Source organism: Oreochromis niloticus, linkage group LG22, assembly GCF_001858045.2.
Source record: "Oreochromis niloticus isolate F11D_XX linkage group LG22, O_niloticus_UMD_NMBU, whole genome shotgun sequence".
Classification (NCBI taxonomy): domain Eukaryota; kingdom Metazoa; phylum Chordata; class Actinopteri; order Cichliformes; family Cichlidae; genus Oreochromis; species Oreochromis niloticus.
In genome coordinates, this window is record NC_031985.2 from 29294095 (window position 1) to 29312021 (window position 17927).

The window sequence follows — 17927 nt, forward strand, 5'->3', positions numbered from 1 at the left end:
ACATTTTGAATTAACAGGACAGAGGCGGTGTCCTGCTAATTTTGACTGAAATCTAACAACGTAGAGTGGTTTCTATTGGTCCACTAACCCTAAAAAAACAAAAAAAGCAAGATGTCGGTTTAATACATATAAACTTGATTTTGTGTTAAATCTGTGTATCACCAAGAGTGCCCCTGGTGGTAGCGTGTGTAATAGCAGGACCTCATGAATATTCACACATGTGTGAATAATAATGAGGCTTGTGTGTAGTTGTCCCGCCAATTCTTACACAGTCCTTCCAATTCACATGTGGGTTAGATAACTGGGAAATGTTCCAAAATGACCACACCAAATGAACCACTGTATGTTGAACTTAATTGTAATAAAAGCCTGCTTTACCTTGTTGGAAAGAAGACATATGAAGCTTTGCTTTTATATGAAACACTAAGGTTTTGTGTAATTATTCACAGTTATACTAAGTAAATACAGTTACGTACTTACAAAGTGGTATGAAAAAGTATTTGACTGATAAGTTATTTATTTTTTGGTTTGTTCTCTCATTTATCTGTTATCAGATTAGATGAAGAGAACCTGAGTGAATACAAATATAGGTTGTTTTCTATTATCTTATTTTTCAAGGGGAAATGCTTTCCTGGCCCTGTGTAAAGAGGATATTGCAATTCTAAAACAAATGTAAAAAAGAGTGACCTTTATTGGGTACACCTCGAACTGCTCGTTAACTACTCACTAATTGGGCAATCACATAGTGGCAACTCAATGCATTTAGGTGTCATGGTCCTGGGTCTCTCGACCCAGCATTTTGAGTTTGTGGTTATTTTTTATTCACTGTTTTAGGTCCTCTTGCCTTCACATTTATCTGTGTTCCCTGGGTCTTGTGTTCACCCTTTCCCTTCACTGTGTGTTTTGTATTTATTGCTGTCTGTGTTTTGGTTTTTTGCTGCTCCATGCTTTGTTGTTCTGCTTTCTTAGTGTACAGTTTTGATTATTATTTTCCCATGTTTCGGTTATCATGGTTTGGTGTTCTGTCTCTGTGGCTGTATCCCAATTCAGGGTCTGCAGCCTTAAAATACGCAGCCTTAGCAGTCCACAAGGGCCGCGTACTCAAAGACCGCTAAGGTCGGAAGTGAGAGGCTTGTGAAATGGGACGGTCTAGGCTCCGTCGCACTGCTCAGGTTACCTAGCAACCATGATACTCACCGCTGGAAACGTTTCATACAGTATTGTTTGACAGAAATAAAGGAGAAAATTCATTTGTTTTTGTTCATGTGTTTGTTTTTCTATGAGCTTTGATGTGATAAGTATCTGAGGCTGAGACCACGGGACTGTAAAACATGATTGTTGGGCTTCATTTCTGTACTGAACAGTCATTTTAAAATTAGTTAGTAATTAACAATTAACTAATGTTGTTCATGAAACTAAAGTGGCAATGGCAATGAAAATATAATATGGCCAATATTAAAGTTATTATTATATTAATCATTACTTGTTATTACAGCAGTGAACTTGAACTCTGTGTCAAATACTGAGCTTCAGTAAAGATTCAAGTTGCAGTTATTTATATTTCCCATCACCTTAAATCTTCACTCAAAGACAAGTATCTTTGACAGTGTATATATCGATGTATTATATATAAGAGACAAATGTTGTTCTTTTAATATGTTGGTATTACTAAATTTGGCTCAATGCTGACATATATGTGTAAAAATAAAATGTACGAGCTGTGATAACCGTTTGTGATAGAATGAAGAGTAGACTGATATATTAAATATTCCTTTATTGAGTGAGAAAATCAGACCATGTCATGTCATAACTGCTTTAAGTCCTACAGAATAGATATCAGAGCCTTAAACAGGCTGACTTCTGCTAAATGGGTCAAACTGGGCACAAAGTATACAAACACATAACATATTTATAGAATATGATGGAACACTATAGATCAACTTACCTCAGAATATATAAAGCATAGAAATAATTACAGCAATATGATCCAACAAACACAGCAGTACTACTAATGCAAAATACTCAAAGCTTCCTAGAACTGAAACAAACATGGACATTTATTTTGAGGTCCATTCTGCTGCTGATACATACTTTAGGTTTGTGAATATTAAACTTGTTCCTGCCTTTCATAGTGTTTCCCTTGAAGGCCCTGAGTACTTTCTCCCACACCAAAAACACTGGAATGATACAATTATTTGAACATGACCTAATCAGACTGATTCAGGACAGACAATGAGTTCTTTTAACCTTTTCTAGCATCCTTCACACAGAGGGAACAGTCTGTCTATTCTCTCCATCTGTCAGCTGCTGCTGGCTCTTCCTCCTCCTCTTCCTCACACACTGCTGAGTTTGTCCTGGTGGATCATCAGGGGTGCAAAGCCTCACAGATGATGTGCAGCAGTGGGTCCCTCAGTTTGTCCTCACTCTGGACACTTGCAGTTGTCACACATGGAAATCAAATGTGTGATAAGCTGCAGGATTCAAACACAAGTGTAACTTATAAATACATGTTCATACTTTTATTACACAATCAGAGAGAAAGACAAAGAGAGAGAGTGCAGGACAGACAGACAGGTGACAGTCTCAGGTGTACACACTGCTACAAAACAGCAAAAGAGAAGGAGGATTTAGTGTTTGTGTTATTCCGAGTGCTAAACAAGAAGAGTTCCCAGATGGTACAGTGGACACATGTGTGACTCCTGTGATTAAAGCTTCTTTCTTTCAGCTTAACGAGTGAAACAAACGTTCAAACACACGTTAAAGTCCGTTTGGCTCGACACCACCGAACAGAGGCAGCAATATAACATAGCTCACATTAACAGTGCAGTGAATCCTGCTTGTGCCGTGATATTCAGGACTGCAAACTGAGCAGCATTCACTGACTTTCAACTTGTTGTGTTTGTGGATATATGACTGACTTTAATTATCCATAAAAACATCACATTCTCTGTAAGATTAAGGTCGACTATTGAACGGCGTATATTTTAAAGTAAAGGCTTTAAAACAAAGTAAACGCTGAAAGTACAAACATCACTAATGTCACATAACTTTGCCAACATGTGGCCAACAGTAATGTTTTAATGTTCTTCGTTATTAAACATTTGTACATAAATAAGTGAATTAATATTCAGTACTTACTTTTCCAAGTTTACTCTTTGGCCGCCCCGCTTCCGCTGTTTTTTTTCGGCAAAATTATCCACACCCAACGCCGCGCTATGCATTCTGGGATATGTTGGGCCATGAAGTCTACACAGCCACATCCTTCAAATTCAGGGAAATGAAGGACGCATTTGTGGGCCACATTTCGAGCAGCCTTTGAATTGAAACTTAAAATGCGGCCTTTAAGGCTGCAGACCCTGAATTGGGATACAGCCCCTGTTGCTCTCCCCTGTCTGTGTTCTCTGTCAAATCCCTGTGTGAAGCCATGTCTCTGAGTCTGTCTCTGTGATTTTGTGTTTCCTGCTTTACTTTCAAGGTCTTTGTCTCATGTCAGTGTTTTCAGTTTTGCTTCCTTGGTCTCGTTAGCCCTGATGTCTCCCACCAGTGTTCACCTCCTGCCTCTCATTCCCCTCGTTATGTCCTGTGTATTTTAGCCCTGTATTTTCTATGCTCCCTGTCGCGTCGTAAACGGCACTAATCCTGTGCTGTGTGTCTCCCCGTGGATTAGTTTTGTATTGCCTTTTATTTTCCAACCAGCAATAAAGCTGCCGTTTTTGAGTTTCACTCCAGTCTTCCGAGAGTCTGCATTTTGGGTCCTTTTCCTCGTTCCTGCCTGCACACAGCTGAACTATGACATTTAGGTATGTAGACATGGTCTACATACATACCTGCATGTTAGACCTAATCCCGAACCAAACTATTTAAAGCGGTATTTCCTTTAATTGTTGCTCCAGTTTTGGATATAATGAATTTATTTTAGAAAATGGATACGTACCATAGGATTTTAAGGTTGCTGTAATTAAACCTCTATTTAAGAAACCCTCTTTTAATCAAGACAACTTAATGAACTATAGACCTATATCTAATCTTCCCTTCATATCTAAAATTCTTGAGGTAATAGTTGCCAATCAGGTGTGTTAGCACTTAAACAATAACGACCTGTTTGAAGAGTTTCAATCTGGCTTTAGAGCTCATCATAGCACTGAAACAGCTCTGGTGAAAGTTACTAATGATATTCTCATGGCCTCAGATAATGGACTGGTGACCATTCTGGTTCTACTGGACCTCAGTGCTGTTTTTGACACATTCAATCACAATATTCTCATAGAAAGGTTTGAAAATGTTGCAGGGATCAAAGGAACAGCACTAGGCTGGTTTAAATCTTACTTGTCCAACAGACTCAAGGTTTGTTTACGTAAATGATAAATCCTCTTCAACCTCTATGGTTACTTGTGGCGTACCACAGGGTTCTGTACTTGGACTGATCCTTTTTACTATATATATGTTCCCTATTGGTAAAATCATTAGACATCATGGGATAAATTTCCATAGCTATGCACACCTAAATCCTGATGAACCTAATCAGTTACAAAGATTACGGGCATGCTTGGAAGACATAAAAACCTGGATGTCTTCAAACTTCCTCCTTTTGAATTCCGACAAGACAGAAGTTGTCTTTGGACCAGAAGCTCAGAAAAACAAATTACTTGGTCAGTCCCTTCATCTGGATGGCATTAAATTAGCCTCCAGTAATAAAGCAAAGAACCTCTGTGTTATTTTTGACAAAGACATGTCATTTAGATCTGACATGAAAGAGGTTTCTAGGGTCTCCTCCTTCCACCTTCGTAATATTGCTAAAATTAGAAACATCCCATCCAGGAGTGATGCTGAAAAACTAGTTGATGCCTTTGTTACTTCAAGGCTGCATTACTATAACTCTTAACTATCAGGAAGTCCACATAATGCAACTAAAAGTCTTCAGCTGATCCAAAATGCTGCAGCCAGGGTTCTGATGAATATCAAAAGAACAGATGACATCTCCTCCCGTGTTTTAAATGCACTTTAGAACAGCACGCAGCAACACTACATATGAGCGAGCGGAGGGAGGCATGGGGTCTTCACAGAGCCCCACTCTCTGCCAGCCGTCAGGGCGGGGGGCCTGAAGGTGGAATTGGCCATCTGATCGAGGCCTGGGTTGCAGCGGCCCCCTGCCACTGCGGAGCCGGGGACGGTCTGCTTGATTTCCACCTCAGGGAGGAGGGCAACATCTGGGTCTGGGTATGAGTTCCCCCTCCGGGGCAAGAATACCTGGACCTGGGATGTAGAGAATGTTTGGGGAGTGTGATTGTGTGTACAGTGTCCATTTATGTCTGTGTCCACGTTGGGTGAGGGCCGAGTGTTTGTGGTTGTGTGTATGAGGGTGGGAAGGTATGTTTGTGTCTGCCGTACACATCACCACCAACAACACCACAAGCAGAGCACAAGTTTTAAGCCAGCGTGGTGTGATTATAGATGCCGTGCAGGTGGGTCCATCTCACATGCAGCGGCATCGCAGAACACGCCCCGCCACATACCCTCTTCCCCCGACTAAGACCGGGGAGCCACCTCCCCCCCCCTCCCTCCATGAGCAAGCGAGGGAATCGGCCTGGAGCATCAGCGCCCCAGCCCAGCCACGGGGAAGTGACTACCTGGGCGTTCGCCTGTAGATCTAGCGGCGCTGGTGACGAGGTGGTTCCAGGGACCGCCCACGCTTCCAGCGGCACCCCCATCCCGCTAGCGCACCAGCCTGTGGCTCACCTGAGCCGGTCGTTCCCTCGCGCTGTCCAACAATTACAATAATTATACGGTTGCTGTAACAGATTGTAGATACAATGCAGGTGAGTCCATCTCACCTGCAGCAGCATCCCAGACCAGCCACAATAATAAAGATTTTTCTATTTCATTATAAACTTTGTCCTAATTATGTCATGAGTTTTTACTATTTAAAAAGAAAAAGAAAGCATCACAAAAAACACTTAAGGTCATGAAAATTAATTGTATTGCTGCAATACTTAAATATCTGTGGTCTAATCTATTTTTATTCACCAATCTCATTGTAGCAATAATATGCCTTTTTGGTCCAAGTTAATTATTTGAATTTTAAAACTCTTTTAGCCAAATAACTTTGAAGTTGTTACTAAAACTCGTCATCCCCATTTACTACTTTTGTTTCATTCTTTAAAAATTTAGAAGCATAAATATCAGTCTTTTGGAAAAATTACATTTTATACAGTATTATTAAGTCTACATATTCCAAGTGAGTTATGTCAGAATGCACTAGAGCAATTTAACTCTATTACATCATAGCATTCTATTTGCAAGAATCCCAGTGTTAATCCACTGTTCTTGGCCAATGATATCCACTCCTCAGCACTATGGGGGCGCTAATGTACATCTACGCTGGTTGCCAACCACCATGAACATTTAAAGAGCAGAAGAAGAAGAAGAAGACACTAAAGAGTTCAGGTGCACGACATGAGGATTTAATGAGACAGCTTTTATCTTACTGCTTTCGTGGAAGATCAGGTGAGAACCATACAAATTCCCTTACACATGATGTTTATATAAATATATTCATCCAATAAAGCAAAGTAATATAGGTTATTATATTACGTTCGGATACACCAAAGCATCTAATTTTTGACAGTTTAGCTAGCCAGCATGCTAGTAGCAAAAGTTTGACATTCTGTTGCTGTTGGTTTGATTAATTTTGGTTTTAGCATCACAAAACTTGTGGTTTTAAAACTAGTGAGATCTGTTTTCAGAAAATATTTTACAAATGAAACAAAAACTGTAGGACAAATATGCTTATTGTTCAACTATACTAAATCATTATTTTAATTTATAACTTTAAGAAATATAAAAGGTTAAGGAAATGTGGATATGAAAATTAACTCATTAAGATTTGCAGTAACCTTAGACCAAATAAAATATACGAAACAGAACTTCCACAGGTAGGGCATGCAGCCTCTGACACACAGTGATACAAGATAGGAGGAACTGTTGGGAAACACAGATATTTGGAACCTTTAGGGGAGCTCTCCCCAACATAAATAGATTTTTTGATCTGTTTATTTCTATGTCTACATACATTTTGTAGTATAATGTGTTATTTCTAAAGTCATTAATACCTGATCTTTGCAGGGGATGGCGGCAACAAGGCCACGGAGAGCTAAAATAAATCCCAGACAAGATGCTAGGTATTACTGCTCCTTAGGTGAAGACAAGGCAGGATTTGATGTGAGGTATATTGATTCATTTAAAGGTGAGTTGATTCCAAAGAATGCAGTCAGCTTCTCAAAATAGAAATTTTTATGTTTTTTGTAGTTTTTTTGTAGCATACCATGCATGAGAAAATTAATAATCACGAATATAATTATACTTGTTTTATTATTATTATTATATTTCTATTTTTTCCTTGTCTTTCCCCAAGGAATTATGAACATGTTACATGTTCCAAAATAAATAATACAATATAATCAAATAAAAAACATATTTAAAAACAAGAAGGATTTTAATTAAATGGTTTATAGTTTATTGCCCAATTTGTTTTTGATGTGTGTCTTTAGGTCGCGGTGTGTTCAGCTGTCGGTCATTTCAAAAGGGAGATTTTCTTTTTGAGTACAGAGGACAAATCATAACTAAAGAGGAACAAGAAAACCGAATGAAACTTTACCATGATGCACTCAAGGTTTTCATATTTGATTTCAAGTTCAATGGAAAACAGTTATGGTATGTAACTGCTTTGATAAAGGATAAAATACATGAGGTTTACAAATTATAATATTCAAATAATATTTTGAATTGAATATTAAAATGTTATTCAGACGTTCTACAACCTAATATACTTAATGACTTTCTTTACAGAGTGTAATTGTTATTGTATACTTTTTGTTTTAGTGTTGATGCTGCCAGAGAGGACGGCTCACTTGGCAGACTTGTAAATGACGATAATGTGAATCCAAACAGTAAAATGACAGTTACCAGAGTGGATGGAAGGCCCCATTTCTGTTTGTTTGCAATCAAAGATATTGGTCCAGGAGAAGAAATCACCTATAACTATGGTGATTCCAACTGGCCATGGAGAAGCAAGGTATAATGTAAATAGTACAGTATAAGTATAAATAGTATTAAATGAATAAAGGCTATACTGAAAAGTATGCATACACACACGGGTCCTGTGTAATACTCAACTGGACAGGTCCAGACATTAGGAGGACTGTATTCATCTTGGCTAGACCCAAATACTGCCATTCATTATTCATGCTTCTTCCTTAGAAATCCAACATGGTGGCATCTCAGGCTGTGGATGAGATTGCAGCCAGTTCCTCTCCTAACGACGCAACAAAGGTAAATTGGAGTTTCAGTGTCAGATTGTTTTAGTTGTAGACTGAGGTGCTAGTTATTAGGCAGTATTGAGGTATGTGGGTCCTTGGTTATCTTGACCAAGTAAGATGCACGCATTAGGAGGACTGAGATTTGAAACAAGAAGTATGAAACCCCAACCCTAAATCTGGTTTGCATAAAGACGTAGTTCTTGGCTTGGTTGAAATGAACTCTGATGTAGTTAGATCGCATATTTGAATTTCAGCTGATCAAGGAGCAAGAATGAAGCTTACTATAGCAAGGAGCATGTAAATACAACCGAAACAATCGCTAAACTCTTTCCTGTTAATGCTAAGCACATTTATGTAACATTGTTGTGTAAAGGCCATCCGTTATGTCTTGATGGATTCATGACTTCATGATTTAATTATACTTTTTTACACTCCCAGTCAAAACTTTGGACACATCTTCTCATTTCAGAAAGAACAAATTGTAAGTCTAATCTTTTTTGGGGGTTGTGGGTCCACAATGAATTTTCTTTTCATTGTGGTTTTGTAATATATACCATAATATAAAACCTAGAAGAACAAATTGTTTTGAAAATTGATCTATATACAGCAGGTATTTTTCCCTTTAAATTTTGCATTGCAAAAGTTACTAAAACTATTAAATCAATTTTTGTAACACTTGAACCTGGTTTTTTTTTTTCTTCCGTCCTTAACTCCTTTTTAAAGAGGAACCAAAACAACTATTTGGTTGTGATATTTTACATCACAAAAGTATGAATTTTGTTTTTGATTACACTGTTTTTTTTTGTTTTTTTTTTTACCAAACAGGACTGAGATCATGATCTAGTCCCTGACGAAATGTCAAGTTTAGAAAAATGTTTTGCATGTGGAGGACCTTTTTCGCCTCTGAAATGGAGTGGTGTGAGATGTGAAGGTAATTATTTAATTATGGAAGGTTGGGTACATTAGAATATCTTAAATATGATCCATAAGGAACACTATAAAAACTAATCCATAAGTAAATATGATATATGTTCATAATGAACCTTTTACATCTGCACTTTTTACATATTTACTTACCATGTCATTATTAAAGCTGCTATACCCAATTTGCAAAAACAAGTTAGCTTAACATTTTTTTTCATGTTCATAACAACATTTTAACAAAGCATAGCTATAAATGTTGTTTGGAGATTAAAGAAAAAAAAATGAAGTGGTTCTGTTGCATTTGTCTAAAACCATCAGCCAATAACATGGCTCAGTCCAGAAAAACGATAGAACAGTCTTACCTGACTCCTTAAATTCTACATTAACATGGCTCCACCACACTATGCACTGGCCTGTTTAGCAGCAAAGCACACCAGGGGGTGTGGCCTATGGATAATATCCAATGGGAGGGGGAGCCTTCTTGACTGTGTTTATGCTTCCATCTAGCCTGTTTTTTAAATTGGGGAAAGCAGCTTTAACTACCTTTCTTTTATTAACTTAATTTTTCTCTGTCTAGTTTGCTACCAGTCCTGGCACAAAAGATGTTATGTTAGCCACAAGGTGAACCTCACTGAACCTCTTCCAGAGGTAAGTGTTTTTGCAGAATTCTTCTCAGTAAAATATGTAAGGTAAACAAAGTCTTACTTTGTGTTTTTGATTGTTATTAGGTCTTTAGTGAAGATAGTTCAAGTGAGGGGGCTTCATCAGAAGAGGAATATGTGCCAGATTCTATAGCTGACTCAGACAGCTCATGGGACAACAAATCAGAGCCTTTAAATATAAGTTGCAAACAAGTACAGAACTCTGAGATCTCCAGCAGTCAATCTGCTTGCAAAACGAAAAGACCTCGCCTAGAAAGTTTTTTAGAGAGAGTAGGACAAAGAATTTCAGAAGATGCCGAATCAATATCTGAAGATGGAATTGGCACAAGACAGCTCGACGTATCAGGGGTTATTGCCACAGCAGAAAAGTCTGATGCTGAAGGCATTGTTGATGACTCTGATACTACGGCTGAAGATTCCTTAAAAACATCCTCCTCACTAAGAAACAAAACATACTGCTACATTTGTGGAAAACTACAGACAAAGTTTACACGTCATTTAAAAACTCATGAGAAATCACATGCAGATGTTGCTCGAGTTTTAAGTCTTCCCAAGAAGTCCAAAGACCGTTTGAAAATGCTTTCTAAGCTGCGAAACAAGGGAAACCACAGACATAACTCGGAGGTCATCGCAAGTGGGATTGGATCATTAAAAACCAGACGCACATCAAAAAATCCCTAAAGGAAAAGACTATATTCACTGCATTTATTGCGAGGCATTATATCTTAAAAGAGATCTTTGGAGACATGTTCGTAAATGTTCTTCAAAACCAGTGGAGGCCAATTCAGAGGGGGGACGAAAAAAGGTCTTGTCCCTGGCCTGTATGAGTGAGTCAGCTCTGTGTCAGCAAGTTTCCCCCGGTGTTTGGAAGATATTAGCTGTCATGAAAGATGATGAAATAACTTCTACTGTGCGAAGTGACTTCTCTATTCTTCAGCTTACTCAATCATTCTTTAACAAACATGGGAAAGATCCCACCAAATTTGACTACATTCGCCAGACACTCCGAGAATGTGGAAGACTTCTGCTCACACTTCGGAAAGAATGCTCAATACACACTTTTGAGGATGCTGTAAGACCTGCAAATTTCAGTGTGGTTATCAAAGCTGTTAAGAAGGTGTCTGGGTATGATGAAGAAAAGAACTGCTACTCGACTCCAAGCCTTGCTTTAAAGTTGGGACACTCACTGCAGAAAGTCTGTGATATTATACATTGCAGAGCACTGATGGCAGAAGACAGTGCACTGATAAAGTCAACCCAGAGTTTCAAAACCCTTTATGCTACAAAGTGGTCAGAACTCATCTCCCATACTGCATTAACCACACTAAACGAGCGGCACTTCAACAAGCCTTCCACACTTCCTTTCACAGAAGATGTTCAGCGTCTTCATAGACATCTGGAGAAGACTACAGAACAAGCACTGAAGGACTTGGAAGAGCATAGTTCACCAAAATCATACAGTGAACTTTGTAAAGCTACCATGGCAAATGTAATACTATTTAACAGGAGAAGAGGGGGAGAAATTTCAAAGATGACACTGAATGGCTTCCAGGAGAGAGACACTAGTACCCTGCACAAGGATGTTGCATTTGGACTGACAAAATTTGAACTTTACCTTTGTCAACACTTCAGTCGTGTAGAATTGAGGGGTAAACGAGGACGCAAGGTTGCAGTGCTACTTTCACCAGACATGGTGAATGCCATAACACGGCTGACAGAGAAAAGACAAGACTGTGGTGTTCTGGCAGAAAACATATTCCTGTTTGCCAGACCTCATTGTCTGACTCCCTACAGAGGACAGGACTGTTTGAGGATTTATGCGACTGAATGTGGGGCTGAAAACCCTGAACACCTACGTTCAACGCAGTTGCGCAAACATGTCGCAACTTTGTCTCAGATCTTAAACCTCAAGAATCACGAGTTAGACCAAGTTGCCAACTTCCTAGGTCATGATATTCGTGTTCATCGGGAATATTATAGACTTCCAGAGGCTACTACCCAGCTTGCCAAAATATCCAAACTACTGATTGCCATGGAGAAAGGGTCTCTCAAAAGCCTTCAAGGCAAAACACTTGAAGAGATTGAAATCGAAGGTAAAGTGGTGTTAAGGTTAAGAATTATACACGTTTCCTGCACTATAACCTTATAATTCATTAAGACAATCTTTTATTTTGTTAGATAACCTACAGTTGACAGATTCAAGTGAAGAAAGTGAGGTTGGAGCGGAGCGTGAGGAGGTTGGAGCGGAGCGTGAGGAGGTTGGAGCGGAGCGTGAGGAGGTTGGAGCGGAGCGTGAGGTCAATGAAGGAAATCTTGTATATCCACAGATTGGTAAGTACAATGTGATTAGTCTCAACTTTGTTCAATTTATGAAATCACATGACTAATAGACTTTATTACAGATTCTATAGATACTAGAATGATGAAGAAAGTTGTCAAGGAACCTCCAGGTATGTGTTTGTCATCATTTATTGAAGCTTTTACCTTTGTAACTACTTCCTAGACACTTTTGCTATCTTTGCTATCTTTATGTAAAAAAAAAAAAAAAAAAAAAAAAAAAAAAAAAAGATAATTCATTACTATCATTTTTCCAGTGATTGTTACCTTTGTCCAAATGGTAATTTAAAGAAAGTCAAGGATCTTTCTAAAGACCAGCTCAACAGAATAGAAAGGTCAGTTTTGGAGGATGGTCAGGTAGGAAATGCTAGTTTGAACAGGTGATTTTGAGCTGTGATTTAAAGTTCTACAGAGAATCTAATGAGCAGAGGAAGTTCCAGAGGGTGCAATTAGCAGTGGCAAAGGATTGTACCCTCAGATTTATGATTTTGATGATGGGGGTAAGGAGGTTAGTGTTAGCAGTGTTGTGGGAGAGTGACAGTAAAGACAATCCCTCAGGGTGGCGGGGGCGAGGTTGTTGAAGGCTTAAAAGTTGATTAGGAGTTTGCACTCAATACTATAGTCAGTGTGCAGCCAGTAATGTTCTTTTTAGGATGTGGTGATATAGTCTCTAGAGTGAGTGCAGTAGAGTAAGGGGGCAGCAGAGTTCTTAATAGATTGCAGTTCTTGGAGGTGAGTTTGGGGAAAGCAAAGATGCTGGGATTCTTTTTGAGGGTGGAGAGAATGGATAGGATTAGGAAGAACAATATCATTGGGACTGCACATGTTGGAAAAAATGTCTACATTGTTCTACATTGGCCAGGTTGAGGTTGTGTTGGGCATGTGCAAACAAGGGACAGTGAGGAAGGTTTGTTGAAGGATGTTAGAAAGGAAGCTGCCCTGCAGGAGACAGAAGGAGATGAGATTAATCAAGAGAGATGAAAATAGTTGGTGTGTGGAGGGCTGATCTACTACTCTTTATTTACCTGGTTTGCGCTTCTGAAGTATTCCCTCTACGCTCTCATCCTCTTTCTACAGTAAATCAGTGGTGAGTGGAAAGTTGACCAGTCACCGGAGTAGTGATGGGTCGTTCGCGAACGAAATGGCTCTTAGAGCCAGTTCTTTGAAGTGAACGATGCGAGCCGGCTCCTTATTGGGAGCCGTGGATTTTTTTTTTTTTAACTTTCTCTTGCCCTCTCTCTCACTTTTTTCGCTGCACGTCAGCCTTGTGTTTGCGCTGAGTAGAGACGGGAGGGGCGCAAACAGAGCCTTGCGTTTGCACCCCTCCCGCCTCTGAGCAGAGGGAGGAGCTAGGGGCGGTAGTTACACTCGCAACAGCAGTAGCACACGAAAAGAGCAGCAGGGAGAGAGAGAGAAAGAGAGCCGGGAGCAACAACAAGAGACAATGTCGTCACATTAGAAAGGTGGAGTAAAGAAAATGAGTGACACCAAGAAAAGAAGCAAAATCTAGAACCATTTAAATTTTACTGACAATACATAGGCAGAGTGTAGAGTCTGCAAGAAAAGGATATCATATAGAGCCGGTGCACGGGCACCTGAAAACTGTCCACTCATCAGTGCGATGGGAAGATAAAACACAGTGAGTTAAGTGTGATATAAGTGAAGCTGCCAGTGTGTCTACCCACTGAGCTGAGCACTTGGTATTTTTAAATTTAAAGTTTAAATTTTAAAAGTTAAATTGTAAATGGTAGGTTTTTGTATTTTATAATTTATTTTTTAAATTTTATGTGGAGTGAATAAATAAAAGCATATTTATATAATGAACATATATACATAGAAAACACGTTTTTAAACATTAGTAATTCATTTTGTGCATAATTTTATATTGTTGTTAATAATAAATGAATGAAAGCAACAAAACAACCTGAAGAGCCGGTTCGGGAGCCGAAAGAGCCGGCTCTTTTTAGTGAGCCGAGAGAGCCGGATCTCTAAAAAGAGCCGAAAATCCCATCACTACACCGGAGTCTTGTTTGGAGAAAAATTCAGCCTTGTATCTTTTAATATCAGCTGTAATAGCTCTAGCCATATTCCACATTCACATGTGTCACCTTAAACTAAAAGTCATAGTTGCGACTCTGGATTTATCTTAGAAACCATATTCAAGATTTCAAGGTCCATTAGTTGCTTGACCACATTCAGGAGCATTTGACATTACATTATAAGAGATTTAATACAACAAATATATGCTTACTGTTTTGTTTTGTTTTTCAGCACAAAGTAAAAATGGAGCGGGTAAGGTCATTGAACCCAACAGAATACTAAACAAGGAGATGAAGCCAAGCAGTAAGAAGAAAACAAATAAACAATCTGGTAAATGGTGACATGCATACAAAAGTCACTTAAGCACAAATGTAAACTTCATGCATTTTTGAACCCAGTTATCCACACCACCCAAGCCAGTATGGTGACTATGCTCATCTTTCTGCCAGGGACCGTACCATAATTCTACAACTTGGTTAGACAATTATATTAACCTACTTGGTAAGGTAAAACATAAATCACATTCAATGTGGAACAATACCTTGTATTAAGTAATGGGATAAATGTTTAAATTACTTTCCTTATGCCTGTTTTAATCTGTAATACATTTAAATACTTATCATTTTCAAAACAGCAATGCACCAAAACAATTAATAAACAAAGCAATGAGAACATATTATGATTTGGGTTTTTAATTTTGAGGATTCCTCAACCATTGGGCTTCTACATTATCTCCATACTCTGAACATCATCTTATTCCCATAGGCAGAATCTGGATAATATTGGAAAATTTGGGCTGGTTTGGCTAATTGTGGGCTGTAACCTGAACGTCTTGAAGAAAATTATGTTCACTGAAAAAACCTGAAGGCCCACCTCATGGTCAGGCAGGGTCCACCCTTGTTTTTAAATAAACATTTGAGTCAGACAGTTATATATGAAATGTTTGAGTATATGTTATACATTTCAAATTATTACAATATCATGCTATACATGTTTTTTGTTGTATAACGGTGTGTGGAATAAAATGCTCTCCATCCATAGTGATTTGCCATAGCTATTTATTGGAATTCTGACTTAATGTGGGCTACCTTTCAGAATTTTACATTTAAATAAATGTATTCATCCATTGTAATAAGTATTTAAACAGTCAGCATTACAGGATTTATACCAAAGAAACACTGTTACAACAAATTCACCTTAAAGGGGACATATTATGCAAAACCCACTTTTTTTGTTGCTTTTGTATGTATATTTGGTTATGAATTGCCTCCCGACTCCTTAAGTGTAGGTTTTCAACAACTAAAAAAGGAGCTCTTTTAGGTCCCAGGTAGTGTATTTTGCACAATCCAGCATAATCACAGCCTCAGCACCTGTCCTCGTGGACAATGCAAAGGCCGTCTTTGGGCTGTGTAGACTAAACACTAACTGTTCTTAGCAGGGCTGTAAAACTAGTGTGTGCAGAACTCAATTCTTCGGCTTATTTGAAGGAAGCCGATTATCGCCATTATATTTTTGCATCCTACAACCATGTCAACTCACACAATTGAGCATAATACGTCCCCTTTAATTTAAAAATTGTTTAAAAAGTAGTTTGTTTACATTTATTTTTTTCTGCTTCTAGCTTCTCTGGAAAATGCAAGGAGGGTCAAAAAGCATCCTTGGTCTCCCACGGAGGTTGCTGCGATAATGAAGTATTTTGGCGAACATATCAAAAAAGGAAAACTGGCCACTATTATCGAATGCCAGCAATGCAAAACTGCAGAAGATCCTGCTCTGGCTGGTCGTTCTATTCAAATCAGAGATTTTGTGAGGAATCGGGGCGTGTCGTTGAAGAAAAAAGAAAATCCTATGTAGAGGAGTCTACATAACTCCAAAGTACTTCTTGGAGGAGTTACAAAAGATATTTTGTATGTTTTGGTTTCTCATTTATTTATTTTAGAATTTTACTATTAGAAGATTGGTAAATTCATTTTGTTGACACTGTTTTAGTGCATCTGATCTAAGAGGACATATAATTTTATATTGCCAGTTATTTTCATTTCTGTTAACAAAACAATCCTGTTTTTGTAAAATGCACTCAATTTGTTCCTTTTATTCACCTGTTGCCCTTTTAATACACACAAAATACATGTTTGTGTATGTGTATGGCCTTTGTCCTGTTAATAAAGTTAGCCCTGACAATTACTGTTCATGTCAGGGGGAGGAGCCAAGTTACCTAATTAGTGTTGTCCTCTTATTACACCATGGTGTCAGGTTCTTATATTTTGAGTTCTGGTGTGTTTTTTCACAATTTAAGTGAGATTTGTGTTGTACAACTCAAATGGGATTTTTAAAGATGCACTTCATCTATCTAGCACAAGCGGAAAGGGGGGTCCGTTTAGTGTTGCAAAAATCTTGTTTGAAAAAATTGTCCTTCCAATTCACCTTTACCTGTGTGTGTGTGTGTGTGTGTGTGTGTGTGTGTGTGTGTGTGTGTGTGTGTGTGTGTGTGGCCCCCCTTCAGACAAAGCACGTACAAACTCCAAAACACATTTCTAGCGTTAACTTAACTAGATCACTTAAATTACACAATTTAAAGCATATGTGTATTGTTTGTGTATTTATACACAAGCACTCATATATATTCAAATAATAAAAATAAAATGTTTGTACCACACGCACCAAACCCGGTCATTGGTACTTGCTGGCTTGTGTAGCCACTAGGTAACAAAAGCTCAACACTGCACCTAGCATCCTGGAGCACTTCTGTTGTGTTTTGTACGTGCTTTGTCTCTAGGGGCCACCGTAAATATACTTTTATTTATTCACTCCACATAAAATGTAATAAATAAATCATAATACAAAAAAAAAAAAAAACCACCCCAAAAAAAAAACAACACACAAAACACCCCACACACACACACACACACACACACACACACACACTTCAACTTTTAACTATTTAAATTTTCAGCTTTTTGCTTTTAAACAAATGTAAAGTGAAACAACACAAAACACTGCAAACCACAACACAATTAAATACAAATTAAAATATGAAAACAAAAACATGCATATTCTCTGTCATATTGGCCTGCATGAATAAAATTTCTGAATCCTTTATCTGCAACTGAAAATGGTTGTGGATGATTAATATACCTTTCTAATGTGACGTTGTTGTCCCTGGCTCTCTTTCTCTGTCTCTGCCTCCCGCTGATCCTATGCTACTGAGAGTGTAACTACCACCCCTCCCCCCTCTTCCCAGCGCAAAGCACAAGGCTCGCGTGCGAAGTGAAGCGGAAAAAAGTGCGAGAGAGAGAGAGAGAGGTTGAGAGAAAGAAAAAAAAAAAAAAGAAAAAACCCCCCCCCCAAAACCCACGGCTTGCGATAAGGAGCCGGCTCGCGTCGTTCACGTCAAAGATCCGGCTCTAAGAGCCGTTTCGTTCGCAACCGACACATCACTAGCCCATACATTTTCATCAATCTCGAAAATCCCAGAACGTGACAAGTGGACATGTCCGGGGAAAAGAGGACGTCTGGTCACCCTAGGCTAAGTTATTTAGATCTTTTTCTCTCATGCTAGTAAAATGATCAGGGAAGCTTACTGCAATTTTCCCTGATCATATTTTTATGACAGCCACAGTTACCTGAATTTTCATAATAGATCATAATA

General features: G+C 38.6%; 2 protein-coding genes and 1 long non-coding RNA gene across 4 annotated transcripts; all 3 read left to right on the forward strand.

Annotated features, from left to right (window-relative positions):
• The first annotated feature begins 3627 nt into the window (after window positions 1-3627).
• On the forward strand, window positions 3628-7977 carry LOC109200059 (uncharacterized). 2 transcript variants are annotated; one of them, XR_003216087.1, is made up of 5 exons: window positions 3628-3800; window positions 6350-6504; window positions 7123-7243; window positions 7548-7710; window positions 7879-7977. It is a non-coding gene; the product is annotated as an uncharacterized LOC109200059 (long non-coding RNA). The 2 variants fall into 2 exon arrangements; XR_003216088.1 differs by lacking the exon at window positions 6350-6504.
• Window positions 7978-9008: 1031 nt separating this feature from the next.
• Window positions 9009-10582, forward strand: LOC109200054 (uncharacterized). Its single transcript, XM_019355443.2, has 3 exons — window positions 9009-9246; window positions 9817-9887; window positions 9968-10582. The coding sequence occupies exons 1-3, from the start codon at window positions 9171-9173 to the stop codon at window positions 10580-10582; spliced, it is 762 nt and encodes a 253-aa protein (XP_019210988.1). The 5' UTR covers window positions 9009-9170.
• Window positions 10583-10587: 5 nt separating this feature from the next.
• LOC106097823 (uncharacterized) lies at window positions 10588-16540 on the forward strand. The gene is made up of 5 exons (XM_019355452.2): window positions 10588-11994; window positions 12080-12232; window positions 12304-12351; window positions 14510-14608; window positions 15900-16540. Exons 1-5 carry the CDS (start codon window positions 10725-10727, stop codon window positions 16130-16132), a joined length of 1803 nt encoding a protein of 600 aa, XP_019210997.1. The 5' UTR covers window positions 10588-10724; the 3' UTR covers window positions 16133-16540.
• Window positions 16541-17927: the final 1387 nt, after the last annotated feature.

Excerpts from the sequence above, each read along its gene's own strand:
- LOC109200054 (XM_019355443.2), top strand. The coding sequence starts at position 9,171 with ATGTCAAGTTTAGAAAAATGTTTTGCATGTGGAGGACCTTTTTCGCCT. Across the intron at positions 9,247-9,816 it reads GAGTGGTGTGAGATGTGAAG|TTTGCTACCAGTCCTGGCAC; the intron begins GTAATTATTTAA and ends TTCTCTGTCTAG. Across the intron at positions 9,888-9,967 it reads TCACTGAACCTCTTCCAGAG|GTCTTTAGTGAAGATAGTTC; the intron begins GTAAGTGTTTTT and ends GATTGTTATTAG.
- LOC106097823 (XM_019355452.2), top strand. The coding sequence starts at position 10,725 with ATGAGTGAGTCAGCTCTGTGTCAGCAAGTTTCCCCCGGTGTTTGGAAG. Across the intron at positions 11,995-12,079 it reads TGAAGAGATTGAAATCGAAG|ATAACCTACAGTTGACAGAT; the intron begins GTAAAGTGGTGT and ends TTATTTTGTTAG. Across the intron at positions 12,352-14,509 it reads AGTTGTCAAGGAACCTCCAG|CACAAAGTAAAAATGGAGCG; the intron begins GTATGTGTTTGT and ends TTTGTTTTTCAG.